The following is a 27,821-nucleotide window of genomic DNA, read 5'->3' on the forward strand; positions in this document are numbered from 1 at the left end:
GAATCTACATCTATCTACATGGAAGCCATTATCGCTAGTCGCCCACCCATTGAGGACCTCTTGAGTCGCGTGGGTAGAAATGTCACTAAAATAGACAATGACTTCCTTCCCTGTCTCCGCTTACTCATACATGCTCCCTGTCAAAGTGGGTCACGTTTCACCATTGGTCTTGTTCACGACAAATCTGATAAATTTAACATTTCATTTGAAACGTGCTCGGAAGGACCATTTTTCAGTGTAATATGTCATCATTCCAATATGGCAAAATCCTGTACTCATTTGTAGACATTCGATTCTGAAGTGATGTCAGCATCTTGACCTCAGTCATCATTACTGAGCACAGAATTGCTCTCGCTCATCCATGTAATTTGATTGGTTGATAATTTTAGTCATCATGTAATTGGAATCGGACTCAAAACTCAGCTATTACAGTGAAAAGACCAAGGGTATTTATGAACTTGAATGGGATTACTATACGTGATAATCGAGGATGTGATAATCGATATTTATTGTCCAAAACTGTGTTCCACAGGAGATATCGCTTGTGTGACATCAGACGATATCTCCTGGAAGATATTGTTTTGACAGCAGATTGATGTAAGCTAATGACGTCACAACGTTATGACATCGCTATACTGCAAATCTAATGGCGGTACTGTGTTCAGAGATGTACATTTTGCATTGAAAACGAATGAGGAATGATTTTGGATGATAAATAGAATATCACCCTCGTGTCTGATATCCATTATATCAACACTCGTTGATAAAGGTAAAAATATCCTCGACAAGCCTCGGATATTTGTTACTTTATCAACTCGTGTGCATCTGATGTCAGTAGACACTTTGGTGAGATTCTCTATCTAAGTACGTGAGCAGACAATATCAGTTCTGATTAATTTGGAATTCCCATTTCCATTTCTCTGATACCTGCTAGGTTCAGCCAATGAGGCACAAGTTTGAATCAGCTCTAATTCTTCTATAGACTTAGTTTATATATTCAACACACTTTTAACGAAAACATTGTTTGTTCACACACACTTAAAACATTGCGGATTTAACATTTACAAACAGGAGAGATCACATAATTTATTATATTGTCTGCCAACAGAAGCTCGTTCTGCGTTCAGACTGGATTAGGCATCGTTGACCAGGGTTCCTCTTTAACGATGCTTAGATTGAACATTAGATTAACGCGGTTTAAGTACCACTGCACAATATGATTATCTTCTCAACAACCGTTGCATCTATCAAACAACGCCGCTTAAAGAAACGAAAAGGCTGGAAGATCGAAACAAACGTGACCGAAAGACGTCATATTGGAATTTACCTTTAGGACAGGTTACAGGTGTTACAAATACAACAGCATCTTGACAGAATGTTGATCGCAATTCAAGAACTTGACCAATACCTGCACGGTCATGTCAGTGGAACCGACAAAACATTTGTGTGACAAGATTCCATGCTTAAAGTCCAGTCCATTGGACGATTCCAACTATATCATAAATATGTGTTAATGAATACCAGTGTCACATAGTGGTAATGACATGTGTGTCCTGTCCTTATGTGGCACGATGACAAAATTAACAACAGTGAATACAGTCAAACAAACAAACAAACAAACAATGTGCCAAAAACCAACCGGAATACGAAACCACAGATATAGATTTCTGGGACGCCTAAGGGAGGCAACTCTGCAGTGAACATAATGCAACGTCACTTTTCGTTTCAGTCTTTTATTCCACTTAGTAATGTGCCCCCAAACAGTCGCATGCTCTTCCAAACACCTGACACAGCGGAAACCGTAAAAAACAAACGAACAAACAAACAACCCTCCTCCCCCCTTCCCCTCCTCCCTCCAAATTGTGATATCGCACATCGAACTCAACGTGATGCAGCGATAGAAGTAAGCAAATGACGACGGACTACAGAATAACGTCAGAATTTATAACTTGAGTAAATTTGTTCCTCTTCTCCAAGTCGTGATAATTGGCGTGAGAGTCCACATCCAGATGTCCTTCCTTTTAACTTCCTCGCCTCGTTACCTCGCTCACGCCAATGACAGAATCAAACTAATGCACGAGAATGTGAATGGAGGTTCACAGTCCCTGAACCGCTTTATTTCCCCTACTGTCTAGCCCTCCCTGCAACGTTAAAGCCCTAAACGAAGAAAGTCTAGATTTCCCCAGGTTCTGAATCTAATTCACTCGGGCTCCTTTTCAATTGATTATTGTTACCATCAGAATTATATCTGCATACTGAACGGCAAAAGAAAAGAAAGTTTCGAAAAAAAATTAAATCTCATGAAAGTGAGCGTTTATGTTTATGTCATCTATTTAAAAACTTGGTAAAAATACGGTTGCGTTTCTTTTGCTGTTCAGTATATATTCTGAGACTAAGAGTTAGTCTGGGGAGTGAGTGTTTGAGTTTAGTTTTACCCTGCACTCAGCTGTAATCCAGCTACATGGCGGCGGTCTGCAAATAATCGAGTTTGGACCCGACGATCCAGTGATCAACGGCATGAGCATCGATCTGCGCAAATGGGAACCGATGACATGTGTCAACCAAGTCAGCGAGCCTGACCACCCGATTCCGTTAACCGCCTCTTACGACAAGCACAGCCTTTTGTGGCAAGCACGGATAGGCCTATTCTAACGTTAGTCTGGGGAAATTAAGGGGCAATCAAGCTATTTAAGCGCATTTCGTTCCCGTGTTAATTCTATAGTACCTTATAAGGTCATCATAGGTTCGACGAACGTTCAGTTTCTAAGCATATATAATTTTGATAGAAACAAGCAAAAACATGTATATTTAAATTGTGTGTATATTTTAACCTTTCGAAAAATCTGAACTTGAATAAATATCCAATTGGGTAGATCGACGCTGAAGCAGTTAATCACATGATCGTCCGATCCAGACTCGATTATCTGCAGACCACAGCCATATAGTTGGAATATCGCAACAAATAAACAAACAGGTCATTTAGGATTGTGGCATTACCAAAACGTTTTGGCGATCCCAGTCACCTACATGAACACTGTGGGTGTGGTTGACCTTGGTCTTATGGGCGTAACTAACGCTGATAATGGTTTTACGGCTGATGTTTATGATAATTCAATAAACTAAACTTTTCAGCATTTTGTACTTAGGTTTCCACAGGTGTCAAATGATTGCTCATATAAACGTGGATTAAGTGGATGAAAATCGTCCCTCATATGTGTCAGTTGCGTTCAGGAGTGGCACAGCACAACTTGGCCTCAATATTTGGTTTTGTCAGTACGGCTCTGGGCCCCGTTTCACAAAACTCTCGTAAGCCTAAGATCTCGTAACTTTTCTCGTAGCATTCGCATCTCCTATGCTACAGTATAGGAGGCACAATGGCTACGAGAAAACTTACGAGATCTTAGGCTTACGAGAGTTTTGTGAAACGGGGCCCTGTTGTCCAAGTTATAGGCATGACTATCATACACTAACAACAGCTAAAACAAAGCAAAGACAATATACTGGTGTAGAAGCCACTGTATGGCATATCTGATCACACTCTGAAGAATGTACATATTCTCACAGGAAAACCCTCTGTTTTCAAATTGTCCCTTAATCCCGCCATGATATTTGTTCATTTAATTCCGTCTTAATTCTTGTCTCGAATAATTTGGATTAAAAGAGAAATCCGGTCAAAATCGAATTAAAATGAACAGTTTTAAGCAAGATTATGTTTAACAAAAGTGACAAAATGTCACGCGAACGCAGCTGGTACGTTCATTGTTTGCTTGGTGTAAGTTCACCACCGTCTCGCTTCACTACCCACACACGAGGAGTGGGGTATGTGTCGGCCTATATGACCGAGACCCGCTACACAGGCCGTTGTTGTTGACTTCCTCTCTGTTCTCAAGTCCAGGCTCCGGAAATGTGCATTGATAATTCGGTGCTAATTACAGCTATAACCTATGTACATCTGCTCTCATACTGAAATGAGATTCGAAATATATAACCACAAACGTCATTTATCATATACTTTGACGAAAAGCAACAAACCCATATAAAACGAAACAAACACAAATAAAAAGATAATAACTGTCGAAATATTTGAATACGTATCCCGCCGTATGTCTGACCAGCGTCATAAACACACGCAAAGGCAAATCACGTATTCTGATGGAACTGCATCAGATATTAATTTGAGGACTGTCTTTGTCTTTCATTTTTTCTGAAGGTTGTCTCGTGTTTGTAATATATTTTCTACACGGAAGTATGTATATGACATCATGTAAATGAAGCTGTTCTTTAATAAATAAACCTTGTCTTTGAACAATAAAATTTGGAATAGGTTTAAGTGCATGGGAAATTATGGGACATTATACATTATGGGAATAAAATACTCCCTTTGTCTTGAGTGTTCAAAAACGCCTGAAAAAGTAGTTTTTTTGCGTCAGCTATCCCTTTCAAGATGGATTTAGGAAAAGAGAAAATACAGTACGTTTATTATATATCCCAACTACCAAATGCATACCATTTTCTCAAGTTACTGAAAAACAGCCATTTGATCAGTCTATTTTCTTAAATCTTGGTCATATTTGCGGATGAAAACGAAGAATCTTTGTTAAAGAATTCAAAGCATTTGAGATTTATCAGTATATATATGTAGGTGAATTAAGAGTATATATCACAGGAACGGGATTAATAATTATTTCAAGCGTGAAAATTATATTAACATGAATTACAAACAACAAGCCCAAAACATTTACTTATTATAAGCTCGTAAACACATTTAACCTTTCAGTCCCAAGACAAACTACACAGGATAAGACTCTTTTAAATTATACCAGCTGTACGCGGAATGAACTCCTACCTGTTGTAAAGGAAGAAGTACACTGAAAGTATTTAAACAGACAATAAGCCACAAACAAACCACTGTACCTTGTAATGATAGTATGGTAGTATATTATTCCTTATTTTAATACTTGTAATATTCTAAAGCTGTCATATATTGTAATGTTTCCAATATTATACGTGGCGATGACAGTGTCCTTGAATTCCTTTTTAAAACTGTACATAATTATATTCTGTCAAATTAATTGTGTTTGTGTGCATTCATATAAATTTATATTTGAGAAGAAAATGATGGAGTAAGCTTTCAGTCATACTGATTACCAAAGACTTATGGTACAAAAGAATTACATTTTTCTGATGCAGTTGGGATGAATAATCGTATAAATGTTTGGTGTTTTTTCCATCTCTTATAAAACCATATAAAAAAATATATTTACTGTGTAATTATAGAAAGAGGGCTTTTCTAAGCTGGATAACTTGTGCCCAATCCTTTTCTTAATAAATAAAATATGTTTAAATCAAATCAAAATCATACTTAAATCAAATAGAAATGTCATCTTTCGTGGAATCATGGATTCTCAGGCTTGCCATAGAGGTGTTCTAAGAAATGTCAAAACTAGTAATTTGCGCCCTAAATCTCTAAATACATGTATCCAAGAGACCAAATAAAGCCTAGCACCTCAGTCTGTCTCAAAGTCCCTGAACCACATTATTGTCCCTACTGCCTAGCCCTCCCTGCAAAGATAAAGCCCTCAGTTTCATACATGTCCCATACATACAAACATGTATGTATGTATGGGACATGTATGCATGTACCATGTTTCATATACATGTATACCTACCTAACGCACACACACACGCACACACACACGCACACACACACACACACATACATACATGTATAACTATAAACATACGGCAGGTGAAGACTGAAACTATTTTCACCACTCATATGTGTTTACATACATAATAATCAACATTAGAAATGGATCGGATTTATATTTATGTTTTTTTATGGTTTTATTAATCAATCGTATAAAAGAACCTCAAACATTTAATCGGCTGTTCAGCTGGAACCGAATAGTGAGTGAGTTTGGTTTTATATCGCTTTAGCAACATTCCAGCAAGATCATGGCGGCGGACACCAGAAATGGGCTTCAAACACTGTGGTCATGTGGGGAATCAAACCCGGATCTCAGGCGTGACGAACAGACGGTTTAACCACTAGGCTATCCCACCATTCCCTTCTATCATATATTTTATGTAGTGTTAAAGAAGGGACGAGATAGGTTTGGACAGAGATAGGTCTTTGGCGTGAACAACGAACGCTTTGACCATTGGGCCACCCCATGTCACCGCTGGATTTACAGGGTCCTGTTTACTTCCTTTGATTAAGAAAGATTTACGGAACAAAACATATTCCACATTTTGAAATAACAGCACTGTGTATTTGCAACATGATCGTAGATGTTTCCTCCTTCTGCACTGGGTGACTCACGAACAAAAACTTCTGTCCTAAAACATCGCAATCAACCCGGACGTCAGATCGTTCTGTTGTGTTAAATGCTGTCAGTTGATTGGTGAAAGGTAGAGTCTATATTTAGCTGTACCCGATAACACCACGTGACCCTCACACTAGCCTAAAACACTACAACTGTTGTCAGTAATATGCTAGCTCTACTTTGATGGGTCACATGGTGGGTGACCTTTGTCAGTTCCTCCTAGTTATTTCCTTGCAATATTCCAGGTACTAGTATACCGACTGAGAAAATGCTGAATACTGACTGAGGGTGGATAGAGCGAGCTTCCTGGTCCTGCGAAAGGTCTTGTTGGTTAATATAGTGGAAGTGAATATCCGCAAAAAATCTCCCTCACTTCCACATCCACCCACGCCCAGATATACGGAAGGTATCTATCTATCTATCTATCTATCTATCTATCTATCTATCTATCTGTTAGTCTGTTTGTCTCTCTGCCTGTGGTGGGGTAGCCTAATGGTTAAAGCATTCGCTCGTCACGTTGATGACATAGGTTCGATTCCCCACATGGGTACAATATGTGAAGCCCATATCTGGTGTATCCTGCCGTGATGCTGGGTTTTTGCTGAAAGCGAGGCACATTCAAACTCACTCACACACACTATATATATCTATATATCCACAACTACATACCTATTTCAATACAGATAGAAAATTAAGCAAATAAACACCTGGGTGGTCGCACACAATTCGCAATTCGTCACTCAAACATAACACATTCACACATACAGGGACAACTCCACCCACCCCCTATTTTTTCTCACATCATACATTCACACACACAGGCACAACCCCACCCAACCCCTGAATTTTCTCACCGTTTATCGTGAGTCATGGTGAATTACACCATGTGTGGAAGACTAACGTTTAGACGACGTGCACAGTCGAACCTTCAGCTACACCACTGATGATTCATAGATGTATATGAACCCCGAAGACCCAGAAACCATCACTTGTTTCACAGCCATGCTAGAATGTGCAGCATCACATCTTGCGTCTGTTTATTTCAGATTTACACAATCTTTGCTCCTTCCTTATTCCTGACGCACTAACAGCATATCATTATGCAATCTGTACCAACAATAACCTTCGTTATTCCAAACGTACCAACATAAGGCCTTTAGTAATAACATGCCAACATATATATTCATATTTCCTCATGTACCAACAATAACATTCCTTATTCCTGACGCACTAACAGTATATCATTATGCAATCTGTACCAACAATAACCTTCGTTATTCCAAACGTACCAACATAAGGCCTTTAGTAATAACATGCCAACGTATATATTCATATTTCCTCATGTACCAACAATAACATTCCTTATTCCTGACGCACTAACAGTATATCATTATGCAATCTGTACCAACAATAACCTTCGTTATTCCAAACGTACCAACATAAGGCCTTTAGTAATAACATGCCAACATATATATTCATATTTCCTCATGTACCAACAATAACATTCCTTATTCCTGACGCACTAACAGTATATCATTGTGCAATCTGTACCAACAATAACCTTCGTTATTCCAAACGTACCAACATAAGGCCTTTAGTAATAACATGCCAACATTTATTTTCATATTTCCTCATGTACCAACAATAACATTCCTTATTCCTGACGCACTAACAGTAAATCATTATGCAATCTGTACCAACAATAACCTTCGTTATTCCAAACGTACCAACATAAGGCCTTTAGTAATAACATGCCAACATTTATTTTCATATTTCCTCATGTACCAACAATAACATTCCTTATTCCTGACGCACTAACAGTATATCATTATGCAATCTGAACCAATAATAACCTTCGTTATTCCAAACGTACCAACATAAGGCCTTTAGTAATAACATGCCAACATTTATATTCATATTTCCTCATGTACCAACAATAACATTCCTTATTCCTGAAGCACTAACAGTGTATCATTATGCAATCTGTACCAACAATAACCTTCGTTATTCCAAACGTACCAACATAAGGCCTTTAGTAATAACATGCCAACATATATATTCATATTTCCTCATGTACCAACAATAACATTCCTTATTCCTGACGCACTAACAGTATATCATTATGCAATCTGTACCAACAATAACCTTCGTTATTCCAAACGTACCAACATAAGGCCTTTAGTAATAACATGCCAACATTTATTTTCATATTTCCTCATGTACCAGCATTACATTGTACAAACATGTACAACCTGTATTCCTAACGTACCAACATTGCACACCAACACGTACATTCAGTTTACAGACAGTTTGTAGCACATAACAGTAAATTCTCTTAAAATGACCAGTGGTACAAATATACTTCAAACTGAAAACTGAAAACATGACAGTATGAAAATAGTATTCCCCAACTCTCTAATTAAGTGACAATCTTAAATATTGTTGGTATATATTTGGAATGATTATTTCTAAGTCCTTCTATAAAGACCCGCCGTGATATTGCTGGAATATATTTTGAAAGCAGCGTGAACCTATAAACATGGGACACATACTTCAGTGCTGATATTCCCTATAGTCGTGCATTCCACTTTAGCTGGAACATTCTATAAATAAAAATATATTTAATATAATGGCTTTCATAATGAAATATTATATTCCAGGCGTCAATGGAAATACGACGAATTCGTCATTGTCATCGTTAAAATCGTTGAAAGAACGCCGTGGATACATAATGCTGCTTCAGCAATTTTTAAGATCTACATTAAAGCCAGTTGAAAGTATATATGAGACAAAGGTTGAACGTTTGCGCAAGGATAAAATGTTTTCCAGAAAACTGCAAATGCCTTTGTGTCATATGCATTTCGGAATCAGCTGATCACAGTCAGAGGTGACTGCACACGGCGAAATACAGTCCAAGTCAGCTCACAGACATCGACTCGTTGTCTCTTGTGCAGCACGCGACACTTGCCGTGACGTCATCTTCTGACCCAGGTCATAAACATAAATATTGACTCCGCTGCATGACCTCCACTTATCACTGTTCTCGGGGACAAGCCAAGTTGGTGGTAGTTATATATTTTTTTTTCATTTTCAGGAATGTCAAAATGCAGTATATATGTCCTTATAAAATGGTGCAAAAAGTCTATTTGTCATTCGTGCGAATCATTACCGAAATAATCTACTGTTGCTGAAAGGTTTAAAGCAGAGCGTTGTTTGCATGAATCCTACCCCGGGTGTTGCATCGCCGAACAAAAGCTCATGAGACCACCCCCAATGTCACTGTGACATGCTGTGGCCAAGAATTGTAATCTCTTCTAACACAATAAAACTCTATACTGTGTTTATGTTCCCTGCATGTAATGTCAACCATATTTTCATCATCAGTTACTTGTGAATATTTCAGAATATTATAATCACCCTTACACACACTATGTTCCCTTGCAGGTACATGCATCACCTGCTAGACTACTGAGTGTCGCAATCTTTGACATTGAGCTCAGGATGTCATTGTGTAGCAGAACTCGCTGTAAACAGTCTGGTGTGGACACGTTATATGAAGTCACAGATTGAAATGAGGAAATGAGTATTCTACAGTGGGTTGAGGTGGTGTTAGAGCGGGTTTGATATAAAAATATGTGTACTTTGGTTCAGATCATTTATGTCGACTGGGATTGGAGATGGTAATACGTTATGTTAGTGATGTTGTGTAGACGGGTAGGCGATGATGTGTAGACTGGGATTGGTGATGATGTGTAGACTGGGGTTGAGACGATGTGTAGACTGGGGTTGGTGATGATGTGTAGACTGGTGTTGGTGATGATGTATATACTGGGGTTGGTGATGATGTGTTAATTGGGGTTGGTGATGATGTGTGCGTTGGTGTTGGTGATGATGTGTAGACTGGGGTCGGTGGTGATGTATAGACTTGGGTTGGTGATGATATGTAGACTGGGGTTGGTGATGATGTGTACACCGGTGTTGGTGATGATATGTAGACTGGGGTTGGTGATGATGTGTACACCGGTGTTGGTGATGATATGTAGACTGGGGTTGGTGATGATGTGTGCACCGGTGTTGGTGATGATATGTAGACTGGGGTCGGTGATGATGTGTATAGACTGGGGTCGGTGATGATGTATAGACTGGGGACGGTAATGATTGGGGTACATTGGGGACGGTAATGATTGGGGTACATTGGGGTTGGTGATGATGTGTACATTGGTGTTGGTGATGATGTGTAGACTGGGGTTGGTGATGACATGTAGACTGGAGTAGGTGATGATGTGTAGACTGGGGTTGGTGATGATGTATAGACTGGGGACGGTAATGATTGGGGTACATTGGGGACGGTAATGATTGGGGTACATTGGGGTTGGTGATGATGTGTGCATCGGTGTTGGTGATGATGTGTAGACTGGGGTTGGTGATTACATGTAGACTGGTGTTGGTGATGATGTGTAGACTGGGGTTGGTGATGATGTGTAGACTGGGGTTGGTGATTACATGTAGACTGGTGTTGGTGATGATGTGTATAGAATGGGATTGGTGATGATGTGTAGACTGGGGTTGGTGATGATGTGTAGACTGGGGTTGGTGATTACATGTAGACTGGTGTTGGGATGATGTGTATAGAATGGGATTGGTGATGATGTGTAGACTGGGGTCGGTGTTGGTAATACTCGTGATGATAGCAATACATGAAACTGCACTGGTTTTATTTACAGTTAAAGCAATGTGTTACACGATACACCGCTAGTGCTGCCATGCGATATGATGTACATGCGCCTCTATACTAGAACGTCAAGCGTTCACAACACTGAGGCTCTTTGAAGGGCGGAAACTAGACATATATTTCATGTTTTGAGGTGAGACTCAAGTAGCGGGTCTCGGGCATGGGTTGTCCTTGAATGGGGTTACATTTGAAGTTTTGATGGGATGGGAGTTTTTAGCTTCATAAACATCCATGGTGGGAGGAAATCAAATGCGTGGCTTGGAAAAACTATATGGCAGTGTTGTGATCCTCGTCATCAAATGTGGGTACGTGTAAGAACTGACTTCGACATTATTTGGTGTTTGTTGGAATATAAACGTAATGACTGTCGGTACACATGTGTTTATAAATCTTCGTGAGTGCAACAGTACGTAAGCATGTATCTAGCAGATACCAGTGTACAATGGGGTTTACTTGTAAATGACGTGGCATTGTCAGTCATGGTCTGATGAGTAAATGACGTTGTGTGATAGTGTTTGATGCGTAAATGACTTTGTGTGGTAGTGTCTGTTGTGTAAATGACGTTGTGTGATAGTGTCTGATGCGTAAATGACGTTGTGTGACAGTGTCTGATGTGTAAATTACTTAGTGTGAGTGTCTGATGTGTAAATGACGTTGTGTGATATTGTCTTGATTTGTAAATGACGTATGATAGTGTCTGATGTGTAAATAATGTTGTGTAGCATTGGCAGATATGTGTGTAGCGTTGTATTGACTGTCATTGCGCGACATTGTCAGACGCGTTAGTAGCGTTGAGACCCATTTTGTCTGCGTGTGTAGCTGTGTGAGACATTGTCTGGTATGACTGTATCATTGAGTGATATTGTCCGATGCGTGAATCTTTTTGTGTGACATCATGTGTGTATGATACGTGGCCGGATATTGTCAGATATGTGGGCAACGTTTTGTCTGATATATAATGTGACATTGTCAAATACGCGTGTATCATTGTGTGACTTTGTCAGATATGTATGTCACATTTTTGTCATTGTCAGACATTATGTCAAGCATTCAAGCATGTAGCGTTGGGTTTCATCGTCTAATAGATGTTTGTACCGCTCTTTGAGATGTGAACAGTCGCCGAGCGACTGACCAAGGTCCGCCGACATCCCGCCTACTGGATCTAGAATCATAGCCTGTTGACATTTGGAGGAGTTCCACCCACATATGTGAGAATGTCGAGGAGGCATGTACCGTTAGGGAAAGAAATCCGGGCCCCAGAAATATTCATTTCAGTTCCATAAAACTAAAGATGCTGATACGTCGATCGAACCTGTATCATTTAACGACTAAATCACACGAATTAATAACACCTATTTTCTTTGAATGTACATGAAACTCGATTTACCTGTTATCTATATGTTTCAGTGTCATCATCTAAAACATGCTTGTTTTTCAAGTACAACGATATTGCACAAGAGTGTATGCTTGCTATTTTCGTCGACCTGTCTCAATCAACACTGGGTCTGACCTCATTTCAAACTTCTGCGAATGCTCTTTTCAAAGTTATATCAACCTACCTCACTCTTTGGCGAGCTTTAAACATTTTATAATTACGTGACTTATAAATGCCAAAACGTACCACTAGCAGCAAAATGCAGCAGAGATTACTGTGCTCTTTAAACACATAAACGGTCGAGCTGTACATAACGGTATGAATCGCGTTAGGCGTATGAATCATCACTGCAACCGTGTCTTCCTGCATTGGTAAGACTGTGCTGTTGTGACCGGCGCTTACTGCGATGGGGGACGCAGTCGGAGCTCGGCCTAAATCGATTTGCTAGTCAACAAGCAGCCTCCAGTCGGCAATCGCTGCTTCGTATGAGCTCACTTGTGACACTATCTGACGCTGAGGTTTTGAAAATAACTTTGCAGCCAAACAGTGAGCATTTCTGTGCAAAACAATGCAGACCTATGTTATGCCATAGAAATACAAATAATGGACTTTGGGTAGTAGAAACAATAGATTGTACAATCTTAAAGAAAACCAATTTATGTATTATTGCGAAACGTGTTTTTTCTCTCTCTGGAAGTATGAGTATTACAGGGACAAAGGATGTTTTTCAACAAAATGTGTTAACCCTTGGGTCATAAGAAAACGCACACGTACACGTGAACGCACGCGCGTGCACACGTCTTCTTGACTGTACGTCAGCCGTTAACAGACAGATATGTTCATTTGTGTAATCAAGCCAGTGTATCAGAAACTTCGTCATATTTATCATCCGATCTTCTTCTCTTACCTTTCATTCGTATAGGCCGGACAAAATCTTTAAATGTCAAATAGCGTATATTGCACACACAGTGCAGTTTACATGGTCTCATTTGGAAATCTCACAATGCTTCTATTTAGTGACAAACTCAGAAACGCAAATAACGAACTGCTTTACTTCACCCGTGGCAACAACGTTCACAAGCAACCGGCATATAATATATGCTGTATATACTGTCGGACTATCAGACTAAGAACCATTGTCGAGAGAATATCCCGTAGTTTCCAATTGTCTAACGTCTCCGATAGTTCTAATCTTGATATTCTCATTACAGTTTGTCGACCGAGGTGTATAGTGTATTTTACATACTTAGACATTGGCATAAATTTCTCCGGTACAATTGTCTCTACATAGGTATACACATAGATGGTAGAATAATGAAAGATCGCACAGAAATCGCACACATACTATCGACGTTTATTTTCAGAAACGTCAAAGTGTTGGATTAAGGTTTAACCTTATCTCTCATCTCCTAATTTGCAAAAGTCGAGATAAATAACTGTTTTGATCATGACTCGTGTTGTGTTACTAATGTATAGCACGATATTGTTATTTTGTGTAGGCTTGTAGGTAAACAGAACTAATGAAGTTCTCTGCGTGTTTATTAACTTCAAAGTAAATCACGTTGCATGCCTATCCCACTGAAAAATAACAACCCCATTTGCTTGCCGCCTCGAACAAGGACAGGTTGTTTGTCAGGGCTGTTTGCGAGCCGGCTCTTGGAAACAGTTTCCGGTTGCACGGGCTTACGAAAAATACGCCTTGTCGTTGATGGAAATTGAAATTAATAACATTACATCGTTTCATCACAAATTGTATGCAATAATTATTTACATATTTAATTGTTACATTTGAGTACCATATATATCTAGGTAATAAGATTTGGCTTTCTAGCCAATCGCACCAAAGCCGCCTCGTACGAAGGGTTTGACGTCAGCTGCACTTGGAGCTTGACCATGTTCGGGGAAAACCTGTCGACTGACGCGGAAGATTTCACTTTGTGTCTCACGCCGGGAAAGTATGGAGGTGATGTTAGGAGGGAGCTGACGATTATTTCTCGGAATATTCTTACTCTTATTCAGTCCAGCTTGGAGTGAAAGTTTGAACTTTCAAACTTTCTCCACTCGAAAGTCGTCGAGGTGAGTTGACCCAACAGTTGAAACAACGCACCCAGTACTATGTGGGTCAACCATGTCAGATATGTTTCGCGTTTTATTTGCAATCGCGGCACTTGTTTCATTTCCTTGCGACATAGTGATGTTTAACTATACTTATTATAAACAGTTTCATTGACTTGTTACGCAGGGTGACCACTGAAGGTTTGTTTCTCTTGTGTTTACGAAACTGATTTGAATGTGGCTTCTCGCCATTTTCTAATCACCACACACTGACCGGGCGAGCTCGGTTGACCCGGGTCACTGAGAATTCGGCGATTATCATCCCATGTTGCGCATGTATATTAATACTACTAAGTGTAAAGACATTTCCCGCTCACTTTATTGCCTCTCACTTCTCTCTATAGTGAAAGTTAACGGAGAGCTTTGTAAACGTTTGCCAAGTCAGGTTTTCTCGATACAGCCGAGCACGGCTTGTCTGATTCATACGGCGCGCCAGTTGGGCCGAGGGACTTGATGCATGAGTGAATCAGTGCGAATAGAACGTCGATGTAAAGGAAATCTGTAGCATAATACCGTTAGTCGAGCTGCTCAACACTGTCATTTAGATGTAGTTTTCCCACCCGACTTCCTTGTTGTAGTATAGTTTGCGTGTTGTGGTCCACACATGGATCTTTTTCTAGACAAACCTGTGTTTTCAGTCGCTGTCTGAAGCCATGACAAGAGGCCTACTCTCACCGCTCGCCACTTGTCAAGTTCGTGCCCCGGTCTTGACACCATGGACGGTCCCCGGGTATAACCAGGGACCTAAACTCAAACTCCTAGTCCTCTGCAACTGTGATACTTTGGTAATTTAGATCCAACAAAATAATTCTTTTAAACTAATTAAACTTTTACCAGCAATAGAAAATATCACGATCAAGGCCAAATGTTATTCTGTCATGATCTAAAATTTAACCTTTTCAAAATGATTTTGATTTTTGTGAACAACACCATAAATATTATTTCATACTCATTGTGAGGTAATATTTAAATTGTTTGGTGAACGTGCTTTATAGCGAGAGATGTAGTATTTATCATCGAGATTTCGATTTAGCTGATATCCCTTAATGTTTCAGATTTAGTAAAATACAGTTGAAATTTGTAAAAATAATTGTAACAGCCTCTGAGTCTTTTGAGGTACGAATTGTTTTAACGCCAGTACAACTGAGTAAGTGGGTGAAATGAATTTATTTCCTATTACTGATTCGTATCACTTTAGATTGTGTGACACACAAGGAAGTATGACTTGCAGTGACTATCATAGTTCTCACTACATAATTTGGATTATGATGAAAATCAGTTGTGTAGTTTCATAGTGTTGAAGATATTTCCTAAGATATTGGATCGATGGAATATCAAGCTTTCATTCTTTCAAATTTTAGCACATTTAGAAGTAAATTGTTAGCACTACTTTTACAGGATAACTACTCATTTTCTTCAGTGTTTATTATTTGAAGAGTAATGTTAATGATATCTCTTTTACAGTGAAAAAATGCCACCAAATGTTGTGACCACCATGAAGCGAAAACTAGATGAATTCATCAATGATGAAGAAAGCTATGGATCCCAGCGCCAGTCTGTCCTCAACATATCCATGTGCAAGCTGAAAATGGTTCCCAGGCGACGTGTGGAACCATGTCTTCGGCGCAGTGTCCTCATCTTAAACACATTGAAACACATCGAAACTGAGTTGGAGATGGAGGGTGTGTATTTCACCTCTCCTGCTGATGCCACCTTTAATCTCACCGATCCTTCACATGGCAAGATTGATCTTGATCCTCTGCCGGAATGCAACTCAACCCCTTCTTTTTTACAGCCATCATCTGTGACATTTTTGCCTCATGTTGCCACCGAAGGTCCACCATCGCCTATGCCAAAACCAGTTCAAGATGTAGAAAATATGGACACTAGTGCTAAGGACACATCAGGGAAAACTGTGTTAGACTTGGTGCCTTGTAAACTGGCAACAGCTGAAGTGTTGCCGTGCACACCTGCGTCAAAACTCTCTGCTTCCAGAAGTTATATAGAAGATGCAAATAATAATCTGTTACCATCATCATTTGCCAGTTTCGCATCCAACTCGCCTGCCTCATGGAGTGAAGACTTTAGTGATATAGACATAAGTGTGTGTGATGTCGATATCTACTCAATTTCATCTGCTATGAAACTTACACCACTCAGTGCTGAGGAGGTGCTTCATTCCTTTCCAAATACTTCAGGACATGCCAATGACAGTTACCCATCTTTCATAAACTCACAATGTGGCACTTCATTTAGAAATGAATCGGTGATGGACGATTTAGATAATATCATGCAGATTCTTGTTGGAATGTGATCGTCATGGTGTATATTATATATGTACAAGTCACAGCATAACACAGAGACTTACAAGAAACATGATATTTTTACATATTTTTACAGGGAGACTGTACTGACGTGTGTCAGGTTAATTTATTGTGAACTTCTGTTTTGCTTGTGGTCATATGATGACTGATCATAGTAATGTACATTTGGGTTATTTATTGACAACTATCATGCTTTGATGCAAGGATATTGTAATAATAGCCACAAGACTTTTCAAAGCACATCTTTGGCCGTGTTATCAATAATGTGCATTGGCCAGGAGACATCCAATTTGAGAAGGCGCCAGTTTTGCTCATATCAATGGTTGTGATGGTCTCCATATTGAACCATGTGCAATCTTCCAGGCTTCATTAGTGTCAAAAACTTTTGATATGATTTTTATCAACAGTGGCCATATATTTTTGAGCATGGAAGTATAAAAACTTGAATTATGCAATGCCTGAATTTAGTAATGTTAAAGGGAGATAATCGGGACATGGATTAATTTCCTGGATGGAATGAACTGACTTTGATCCAGTTATGCATGGCAGTGGATGAAATGCAATTCACCAAGTGGTGCTTATTGTTTCTAACTATGACATTATCAAAAAGAACAACTTAGTGCACAGGAGGAAAAATCTGGAAAGAAATACTGAATACATGGTAGTGTATATCAGTTACCATGGAAACTGACATTTAATATTTTCTCTATGGTACAAAAATATTGTATTATGCCACACTTTCTAGTGCTGAGAAACTGAACAGAACTTTTAAAGGAATCAGTTTAATGGCATAATGGCTGATGTCATCAAACTGTCACATTTCAGTATAGTGCACTTTTGTACACTTGTCAAATCGATAAAGAGTTGTTTTTTAAGAGTAAATGCTGAAATGGTTTGGTATTTTGAGGATCTTTGAAATTGATGACTATACTTTATCATTTGATATTCACATCCACATTGCATTGATTGTGATATACCGGCTATAGGTGTGTCAGCATGCATTACTCATGCCACTGCATTGTTTCAGATTATGATGCAAATCCCTGAAGTTTTCACACTTGTTTTAAGTTAATCATTAGAATTATTACTTTAGTCTCAGAGCAACAGTAGTGATGCCAAACAAATATGCTATGTGGACAGATCTAGTCAAATGTGTCTTTTGGCACGTATTTCACAATTTTGAAAATATTTTCAAAGACATATTTATATCTTTAACATATGTGTTTCATGTTAATGATTATTAGATAAGACAGTCAAATTGCAACCTAGCAAAGAAATAACCTAAAAATGTATTAGCATATCCATTTTCGGTTTGACATTGATGCTATAAGGGCAGATTCTCAAATTCTTTATTGGAAATCACTTGTTTATTTGCTATGTCTAAGTATCAGTCAGTTTGATTTCAAAGAGAAATATTGTTTTTCTAGGACTTTTTGCCAATTTTTGACTCTGCCTTAACATTGGAACTAACCATGGAAACCAAAAGTTGCCCAAGCAGAATATGGCTCTTTTCCTCTGGCATGTCAACCTGTTAACTCTAGGCTAGAAATGAAGGGTCAGTCTGACCTGGACTTAAGTTCTCAATGATTAGCATACAAGCATCAACAGTTCATGTGTTTCATCAAATGTTTTACCAACATGTATTTTATTTATGTTTATTATATTCATATTCATTTGTTACTCTGCCATTTTTCCATCCTGAAGAGATTAGTCATTTTTGAGTAGGAACATACTGTCTTCAGATTTCTACATAATCATTATGTTCCTGTAATTCCTTATTATGACTGCTGTCAACTGTTCACATTGGCCAAGGGTTAAATGATGAAGGTGTATTTTTCAAAAATCTGAAAATGAGTTTGTTGGAACCAGTTTTGGAAGTTGTGAAAATGCCTAAAAAGTGTATATTTTACGAGGAATACCAGTCAAGTGGATTCTTCCCATTGATATTTTTACCTTAAAAGAGTGACTTTTGGGAAATGGTTCCAAGCAGAGTCAGACATGATAATACTGGTGAAACTGAGGCTTCCATAGATTCAGCTGAGGCAATGTCACTTGTTTTTTCATGCACTATGAAGAGTTTATTGCAAACAATACTTACATCCCAAGGATTTTTAAAAGTTTCTTTCACAGCAATAAGTCAAGGAATGTTTGTTCCATTGACGTGTTACCTGAAGTCCTTGGGAAGTTCTACTTAGAGAAATAGCAAATACAGCAGTTACCATGGTTTCACTCTGTTAATATTGTTAATGTTGACATATTGCAGTCATTACAGCTTCACACTGAACTATCTCATAATACTAGCTAACTATTTTATATTGGCAGCAGAAATGATTTGAGCTCAAGATCTCAGTGGCAAAGTAGAGATTTTAGTATTGATACATTTGTGTGATACATAATAGTTTATGTATTGCTTCAAAAATGGAAATTAATATATTTGTGAAATGACTTTCTCGCCACATCTGTGATATATACTTGTATGTACATTTTCATAGCTTGTGCAGGAAGTTGTAATTTAAAAACAGTTGCCTATTTTGCTTGTAACTCGGTATCTTGCCAAGATCACTCATGATTTTTTATTTCTTTTGTGATCTTTTTACAGGTATATCATATTTATTTGAAGAACTATCAGTTTGAGAATATCAAATTATTTATTGTCAGCACTAACAGAATTTATTTATTCACTTCAAAATACTAAACGTGGCTCGGGGCACAAAACGACCAGTATTCCAAATGTTTTTGTATGTTTTACCGTCCACCGAGGTAAATAAAACAAGTCAGAATATCTACAGAAGGTAACGTAAAATATTTATGTGGAAAATTGTCTTCAAACGGCAGCAAACTTTGTTGGTAAAAAGCTACACCAGTTATGTTCGTACATTAACGTTATGACAAGTAAGTGTTGTATGTGCTTGGAATCATCGGCGAAATTATTTTCCACGCCAGGAAGATATCTCGGCGCTGGTACATTATGTTTTGACCCGGTTAGACGCAAGCTTGGCCGTCCCGATCAAGGGAGGCGGGGCTAGGTCGCGTCGATCACGCTCAGCCTTCGTGACTTCGTCGTCATAGTTACTGGTACATAAACTGCCCGGGATGGCTGGAAAATGGGTCGATGTTTACCGAGTGTAGGCCAAGGCTAGGGTTGGCTCAACTTATTGGTCGCCTCCGCTGTTGGGGCCTCTGGAAGATTTTGTTGATATTAATTTTTCGGACCCTTTTGAGAAAGTTTGCGTTCATTTGCTATCGAAATAGACGTGTCCATGTCAGACGTTTACGTTGGTTGAAATTATGTTAATTTCGTTGTAATTTGAAAACGTTAATGGAAACTCAAAACGTCGTTTTCTGTTGATAAAAGAGATAGTCTGTGTATATATTGCGTTGATTTACTATTGTTCTCAAGGACATGGAAAATTGTTTTGTACAGACAGTGAAGGAAGACACTTCACATGTTTTATGTTATTTATTACATGTTCATATGTTTATCATGGAAAACAAAGAATATTACCATACGTTGTTTTCACTTTTAATTCATGGTAGAGCATAGTATTATCCGAAATCCAAACGTTATATTTTAATACTGAATCATGTGTAAATATTCAACAATTATTTTATCGGTAGTTCTCAAGTCTTTCTCATACTTTCTACTCTTTGAATATATCTATCTTTGTAGAAGAAAGACATTTTCAAAATAAATTCAGATGTCAATAAGTATCCATGTGTTTTATTTTCTCTTTAGACTTCAGTCTTCTCTTACCTTCATTTAGTGAAAAATGTTTTGAAATAGCGTGAAGGGACTCGTGTGAGATGCGTAGCACGTTGTGTTGTAATACTGACTTGGTAATCACCAACTACACTGACGTGATGCACACGTGTTGGTGGTGGGTACAACATAGATCACTTGTGTACCTTGTTCTTAGCTGCAACTCCTTTTTACAGTTTGACATGGCTCCTAACTTGATCACAAATTAACCGTTGTTACAAGTATAAGGGCACGAGGCAAACTGAAGAGGGTAGCTCACGGTTGATAAAAATGCATGCGGTGTAAACGGAATATCTATTCATATATAAGATGTTCAAACATGTTTAAAAAAAACATACGCGCGCGCACACACACCCACTCTTTGTACACTGTATGGGCCTTTTTACTATTATTTCGGTGGGGGAAAATAAACCAAACTCAAAACACAAAATTGCTGCATTGAAGTAGACTCATACCCCGTGCACTGTCAGATCCGGAGAGGAAGGGTGTGTGAGTTGAATTCCTGTGTGCCTGCCCCCTTCTCCCTCCCCCACGCACTCTCGAAAATTCGTGTATTACTCCAAGGTGTCAGGGCCTGTCATGTACTGTCACCAGTCTCAAGACAAGTTCTTTGATATGACTGTAAAATCTCCGTACATGCAATCAGGAAATGAGTGTTTAAGACGAGTCATGGACGAGATGTGAATAATTTCCAATAAGTGCATCGCCGAGTATTCAAGAGTGAAATTAAAGTTAATTCTTGTGTGACAATTTCGCTCGTATCGTGTTCCACTTGAGATATTCTATTGATTTCTCATTCTTAGTCTTACGGATGTGTGATGAAGTGGGGCGTCACATGGTTACACTGCGACTAAATCACTGTCAATATCTACGTCAACTGTATATCTCGTAAACGTGGAGGCAGGTAGCTGCTTAAATTTAAACGTCTGTCATAAGTGCATCCGAATCATCTTTTGATACTTGAAATCCTTTATAATATTATTCTATGCTTTCGAAAAGTTGTGGGTCGAGGATTCAGAAAGATCATCCCTGGACTAGATAGCTATGTAAAACTGTTTTGTCCTGCAAGAACATGCATGCAATTTCAGTACTTGCAGAAATCTGTCGAAAATCTCAAGTTCTATCGATCCGAACAATGTTTACACCGGTACCCAGGTACTGTGTTTATATAAAATGCTGTCGATCATATTTGCCGAAAATGCGCTTGTCAAAAACGAATCTTTGGACAGTTTGAGACAAACTAGTGATGTTCTAGTCAGATCAGGCCGACTTATCGATTGTATATGTACAGCATGTAGCCATATCCGGCCTAAACTGTGCCACTGAGTTAAAATGAGGAAATTCCTTGTTCACTTTCCAGTCAGTATTTTAGAATGTATCGGATGAGAAGGATAGGTGACATTCGTCAACACTCGACTATATCTGTAAACTCAAGACTCGCACCCACGCCCATAAATATCGTGCGAAAATACGTCAGACCAATCTGAATGTGTGCATGATTGATGTGAATCGATCAAAGAAAGAACGAAAGAAATAGCCCTAAAACAAAAACAATAGTATTCATGTTACACCTTATATATATGGTCGGACATACCAAAGCCAACAAATCTGATCCCAAATGTGTTAAACGAATAACGAAAACACACGCACGCACACACACACACACACACACACACACACACACACAGAGAGAGAGAGAGAGAGAGAGAGAGTGATCGAAAACTCCAGACTAAGTTGGAATGGTGCTGTGAGTTTAGTTTTACGCCGCACTCAGCAATTTTCCACATTTACGTAAATAATCGAGTCTGGACCAGGCAGTCCAGTGATCAACAGCATGAGTATCGATCTGCGCAATACTGGGAACCGATGACATGTGTCAACCAAGTGTGCGAGCTGACCACACGATCCCGTTAGTCGCCTCTTACGACAAGCATAATCGCCTTTTATGGCAGGCATGGGTTGCTGAAGGCCTAATCTACCCCGGACCATCACGAGTCAGATAACGGATGAAAGGTAAAATGGACGATACGGCCAAATGCAGGTTGTATTCTAATATTCGGAACTAGAGTATGGATCAAATGAAGCTCAATCAGTTGTTTCCATGTCAGTTAGAAGTGTTGTTTCCGATGCTGCACATGCTGACATTGTAGCCAAATTCCATGTTTTTAGAAACCTTGAATGTGCACTGCTTTTATGACATGGCTCTAGAAGGCCCTATTGCTCGAGTGTCATAACAGGTCGACATAACGTCGTCTGTCTGCATGGAGTGCGCTGAAGCAGACTGACAATGCGAAGTCGCTTTCAGTATGACGTCATTAGGTTGGTCACCTGACTATTCTGACGTCACGCGACTTTTACTGACGTAATCCATTGTTGACGACGTATTTCTAGGTCAGTGTCGCGTTGACATTTCTTCAAATTCCGGCGCAATGTTGACAACTTGGCACTTCTCGACTTACGGCAAGGGTGCCTCGTAGGAGAGGGACCTTTTTTGGTGCACATACTTTACACACACAAAAAAAATCAAAATAATGATAAAAAAATAAAGGTTCCTAAATTATGAGACAAATTCTTCATTTTCAGAAACTGGTGATCTAGACTGGACTCATATTTTAGATTTGCACGGCCAGTGTTGGGTATATTTGTTTCAGAGATCTTGTGACAAGACTGTTGGGATAACGGGGACACTACATGCACTTATTTCCGGATATTATCAGTTACAGAAACTGTCCGTCCTTTCGGTCTCCTTGGGCAGGCAGTTGATGTCAGACCCGCGGGCTTCAATTCTGACAATAGCAATACCCCGGCGCAAAGTCACCATTATAGTAGTGACCAAGACTAGAACATACTTAGCCGTCTGTAAAATCTATTTTAGGTTTTTTCCATTTCCATGTCATACTTTTACATGTAGCCGAAATATTATCAGTTGTTTCACATAAATGAAAATATCATCTGAATTAATTTTATGTAGCTTGTAGAATACAAATACACGAACAATATTTGAATAATTGAATATTTGGATTTATGAATAAACTCGCCTTCGTCTCCCCCCAAATTCCTATGTGCCGTCTTTTTGGTTATTGTATAACGTCGCAGCTTTATGGCGTTGGTATGTGACTAACTAGATATGGACCAGACAACCCAGTGAAAGACATCGTATGCATCGTTTACGATGGGGATACATACATCAACCTAGTCAGAACACCCAGTTTCGTTGACTGGTTTTCACGACAAGCATCGGTTGCTGAAAACAAGGGTCTTCTAGGTTCCGTTAGTTGAATCAGTGAACATGAATTCTTTTCTTCTGGTTTTGTCAACTATTTCATTTCTTCAGCTTTGTGTTCCATTTTTCCATACGTGCCCCAAAGTCGTAACTGACCGGCAAGATGAATTGTTTTTGTTATTGTCAAAATAGTGTTCTTCGTACAGGATACGCATATCAGTTACAATTTCACCTTCACGGCTGCCCCTGCCTGTATTATGTATTTACTGTCCAACATGTGCGAGCCGATGGAACCACAGAAATTGTATTTTCAAACGAGATTTAAACCCATAAACCTAAAATTGAAAAATGAATAGTTGTGTCGATAAAACTACAAATTAAACTTGAAAGAAATATGAATACTTACTTTTTATTTTATTGTGAAAGAACTTACCGTTTTACATCAATAAGTATGCGATATGTATGTAATGCAGCATAAACCACCAAATGGATATAATTCACTCAATTGTCAAGAGTTTAGTTATGTGGTAGAGTACCACATTTAACAATAAAACAAGCATCCATTTCCCCCGTACTATTGTCACTGTACGCATGATATTCCTTACCACTTTTGTCGGTTTCAGAACACCAAATGTCCTTGATCTATCAAATATCCTTCGCAGGATATTCTAACTTCATGAACATTTCCGTTTCGTGAACATAACGATACTATATTTATTCACGTATCATTCTGTACACACGTTCAATGGACAATAAACGGCCACACGCCTCTGTGACAGAACGGTGCTAATGCCCATATACCTCACGGTGTCCACGGAACAGCATATCAGCGTCCGGCGTGACAAATCCTCAATAATAATTTTGATACTGGTCGAGGAAACTTTCATAAAAATAAACAACACGTTCTCATTTAACCCTTCAGTCAAGGCTGTCATTAAGTACAAATTCATAGGAACGGTTTGTACAGTAAAGGTATGAGTACGTTTGATGTGACTCAGTGATTCAAAGGATGTCAGCGCGTGCGCAGTGGGAGTGGAGGTCAGTAAGTGCAATTGACGTAGTACACAGCTAGTTTCACGCGTGATTGCTCGGATCTGTGAAGTTGAAAAAAGAGTGTGTTTGTGAGTGGAGATACAAATACCACAGTCTATTAATTCTGATACTGATATATGAACTAGGAAATGTGTTCACTGACAAGCCTGTTGTTACCGTAATTGACTAGTTAGTATGAAAATCAGATTCCATAAATTGTCATACCTGATAAATAAGCTGATTTGATAAGCGTTCATTTTTTTCAGTATGCCACCTGGTGTTTCATATTGTTTTTTCATGGATTCAAAACATGTTCGTAACAGATTGTTATGTTCAGATTTACATTTGTTTGACTACGAATCACGAGGTACAGATACACGTGGCCACAAGATGTATGTCACCAACGTGCAGACATTGTGATGTGACTGCCTTTTATGAGTAGGTGTAGCTCGGGGGTAGGTTAATTAGTATACATGAGCATCTTCATTGACGTTACACGCATCTGTCTTCAGTCTGCTGTGTAGAAGTGTGATTGGTAGATGCAGGGCTATGGCCTGACGACACTAGATCTGTGCAGTCGTGGGAAGTACATGGATACAGGTGTATGGTGGTTGCAGCCCCTTAGTTCGTGGGTAGTATGAACTGTAGCCGTGGGAGATACATGGATGCTACATCGAGATTTGTGGATGGTATGGTATAGATGTATGGATGATTGCAGGTCTTATGTTGGGAAGCGGTGTGTGCGAGTGGTGGGGATCGTGGTTAGCAGGTGTAGATGCAAGGTCGTGGTGTGTGGACAGGTGTAGATGCAAGGTCGTGGTGTGTGGACAGGTGTAGATGCAAGGTCGTGCTGAGTGGACAGGTGTAGATGCAGGGTCGTGGTGAGTGGACAGGGGTAGATGCAAGGTCGTGGTATGTGGACAGGTGTAGATGCAGGGTCGTGGTGCGTGGACAGGTGTAGATGCAAGGTCGCGGTGTGTGGACAGGTGTAGATGCAAGGTTGTTGTGTGCGATTTGCATTCTGGTGTTTGTTTGTGTAGATGCTGGAATGTGCTTAACTTTGTTGTTGTTTTCTTTGGTGTCATGGAATCCAGAGCTTTGGCAAATTTGCTTTCAAAGCGTACTTTGAAATGAATGAAGTTTGGCAACTCGACCGTACAGCCCTTATGGAAATCCCCTTTGTCTGTTGGTCGCGAATAGAGGTTTTGATGTGACTGTTAATGTGGTGTGCTGGTTGACGTGTAGCAGTAGTGAGGTCGGGTCAAGCTCAAATTGTATTGTTTTACACTGAGGCTGTATGATTAAGGTCTGTTACTGATGCTGTATGGGTCATTCAAACCACCGTATTACAGCAGGAACTAGTCTGTCATACAGACCCCGAAGCAAATATATCCAATGATTTAAGCCTACGCAAGGCTATAAAATTTGGCAAGTCTAGATTTCCACAGCCTATGAAAATGTGCAAACTGTCAGGTCCCCTTTTCATTATATTATATATTTTTAATATCAGCTTTTTTGGTTAAACATGTATGTTTCAGAGACTAGACATTATTCTATGCATGGTCTGACAGAACGCAATCAGACCAGGCATGCAACACCCAATATTATCACAATAGGGTACTTGAGGCCTATTACAACCCCCGATGCCAGTTGACAACTCAGAATCGCCTTTTCTTCAAACAAAAAGTTGGACCAGCTCTAAGTAAACCCAAAATAAGCTAATCTTATTACCATAATTTCAGACACTGGCACGTCATATAATATGTATAATTGTTTTCGTGTCTGTTGTATGTTAAGTTTTTAATCAAGCTATCAAGAAGGTATATATGCAGTGAGTCAGTGGCGCGATATGCGTTAGATCCACACAACGAACGCCCGTCGTCTTTCTCACTCGGCTGTGTGTGATCTGCATCTAAAAATACCTACCTCTGTACAGTCGTGCAGGGAGGCGTTCCTGTAGCTCAACGCTGGCTAGCTCGACCTAGACACTCGGGTTTTCTTGATATTTGCATGTTGTTAAAAGTTTTCTTTTCATCGTTGCTAGGTCGTATACGGGATGTTTTACGGTTTTTTTCAAATGCAATGTGAATGCACTCCCCCCACCCCCTTCCCCCCAAATATCTGTGACCCCCATGCATGTCATGTACAAAATCAAGGCACCCCCACCCTCCCAAATTGTACAAATATTTTTATGAACAAAATGGTTGACACCCCATCCCACCACCACCCCCAGCCATAAATTCATAAATGGCTATATGAAGACTGAAGTCTACTGATATACTGATTCGATATTTTCCATAGTCAGTGGGAGAGTTCAGATTTACGCCACACTTTGCTGTAATCCGGCAATATGTCGGCGATGGACACCGGACAATGACTTCACACATTCTACCAATGTGAGAAATCGAACCCAGGCCTTCAGCGTGACATAGTATTTGCAAATACGACACTACACGCCGTACGTTTGACTTCAATTAGTTCGGTCAAAACTCCCCTCATGAGAATAGTTCACTGGACACTGAGAGAAAAATAAATGTATTTCAACAGGTCCGATGTGTTTCAGTAAGCTGCAGTATATACGATATGTGGGGAAAATATCATTCTCTATCCACGGAATTTACTTCTGTCATATCTTTCTGCGTAAGAATCTGCTGGCAGTAGGAAGAGATGACAGCTAGGGGTAACCCCCGAGGGAAGACCATGGGGGAAATATACGCTGTATGTAGTCCCACGAGATGACAATTCTTTCAGCTATAGCCGTTTGCGCCCAGACGGAACCCACACGCAGAGACTACATACCGCTCAGTCTCTGAATATATAAAATTTTGATAGTAACAAATAAAGTAATTGAGATGGGAGATTCAGTCCCAAGGAACCCTAGACTTGTTTCATTTAGTGTTTAATCATTGCAGGGAGGGCAAGGGAGTAGGG

At 39.4% G+C, this 27,821-nt stretch overlaps 1 protein-coding gene across 2 annotated transcripts; it reads left to right on the forward strand.

Annotated features, from left to right (window-relative positions):
- Positions 1–14,293: 14,293 nt before the first annotated feature.
- LOC137294894 (SERTA domain-containing protein 2-like) lies at positions 14,294–20,586 on the forward strand. Of its 2 annotated transcripts, XM_067826062.1 has the most exons (3): positions 14,300–14,512; positions 15,190–15,336; positions 16,016–20,586. In XM_067826062.1, exon 3 carries the CDS (start codon positions 16,023–16,025, stop codon positions 16,863–16,865), a length of 843 nt encoding a protein of 280 aa, XP_067682163.1. In that variant the 5' UTR covers positions 14,300–14,512; positions 15,190–15,336; positions 16,016–16,022; the 3' UTR covers positions 16,866–20,586. The 2 variants fall into 2 exon arrangements, with proteins under 2 accessions (XP_067682164.1, XP_067682163.1); XM_067826063.1 differs by lacking the exon at positions 15,190–15,336 and having other exon boundaries at positions 14,294–14,512.
- Positions 20,587–27,821: the final 7,235 nt, after the last annotated feature.

This window comes from Haliotis asinina, chromosome 8 (genome assembly GCF_037392515.1).
Source record: "Haliotis asinina isolate JCU_RB_2024 chromosome 8, JCU_Hal_asi_v2, whole genome shotgun sequence".
In the NCBI taxonomy this organism is placed as follows: Eukaryota; Metazoa; Mollusca; class Gastropoda; order Lepetellida; family Haliotidae; genus Haliotis; species Haliotis asinina.

Excerpts from the sequence above, each read along its gene's own strand:
- LOC137294894 (XM_067826063.1), top strand. The coding sequence starts at position 16,023 with ATGCCACCAAATGTTGTGACCACCATGAAGCGAAAACTAGATGAATTC.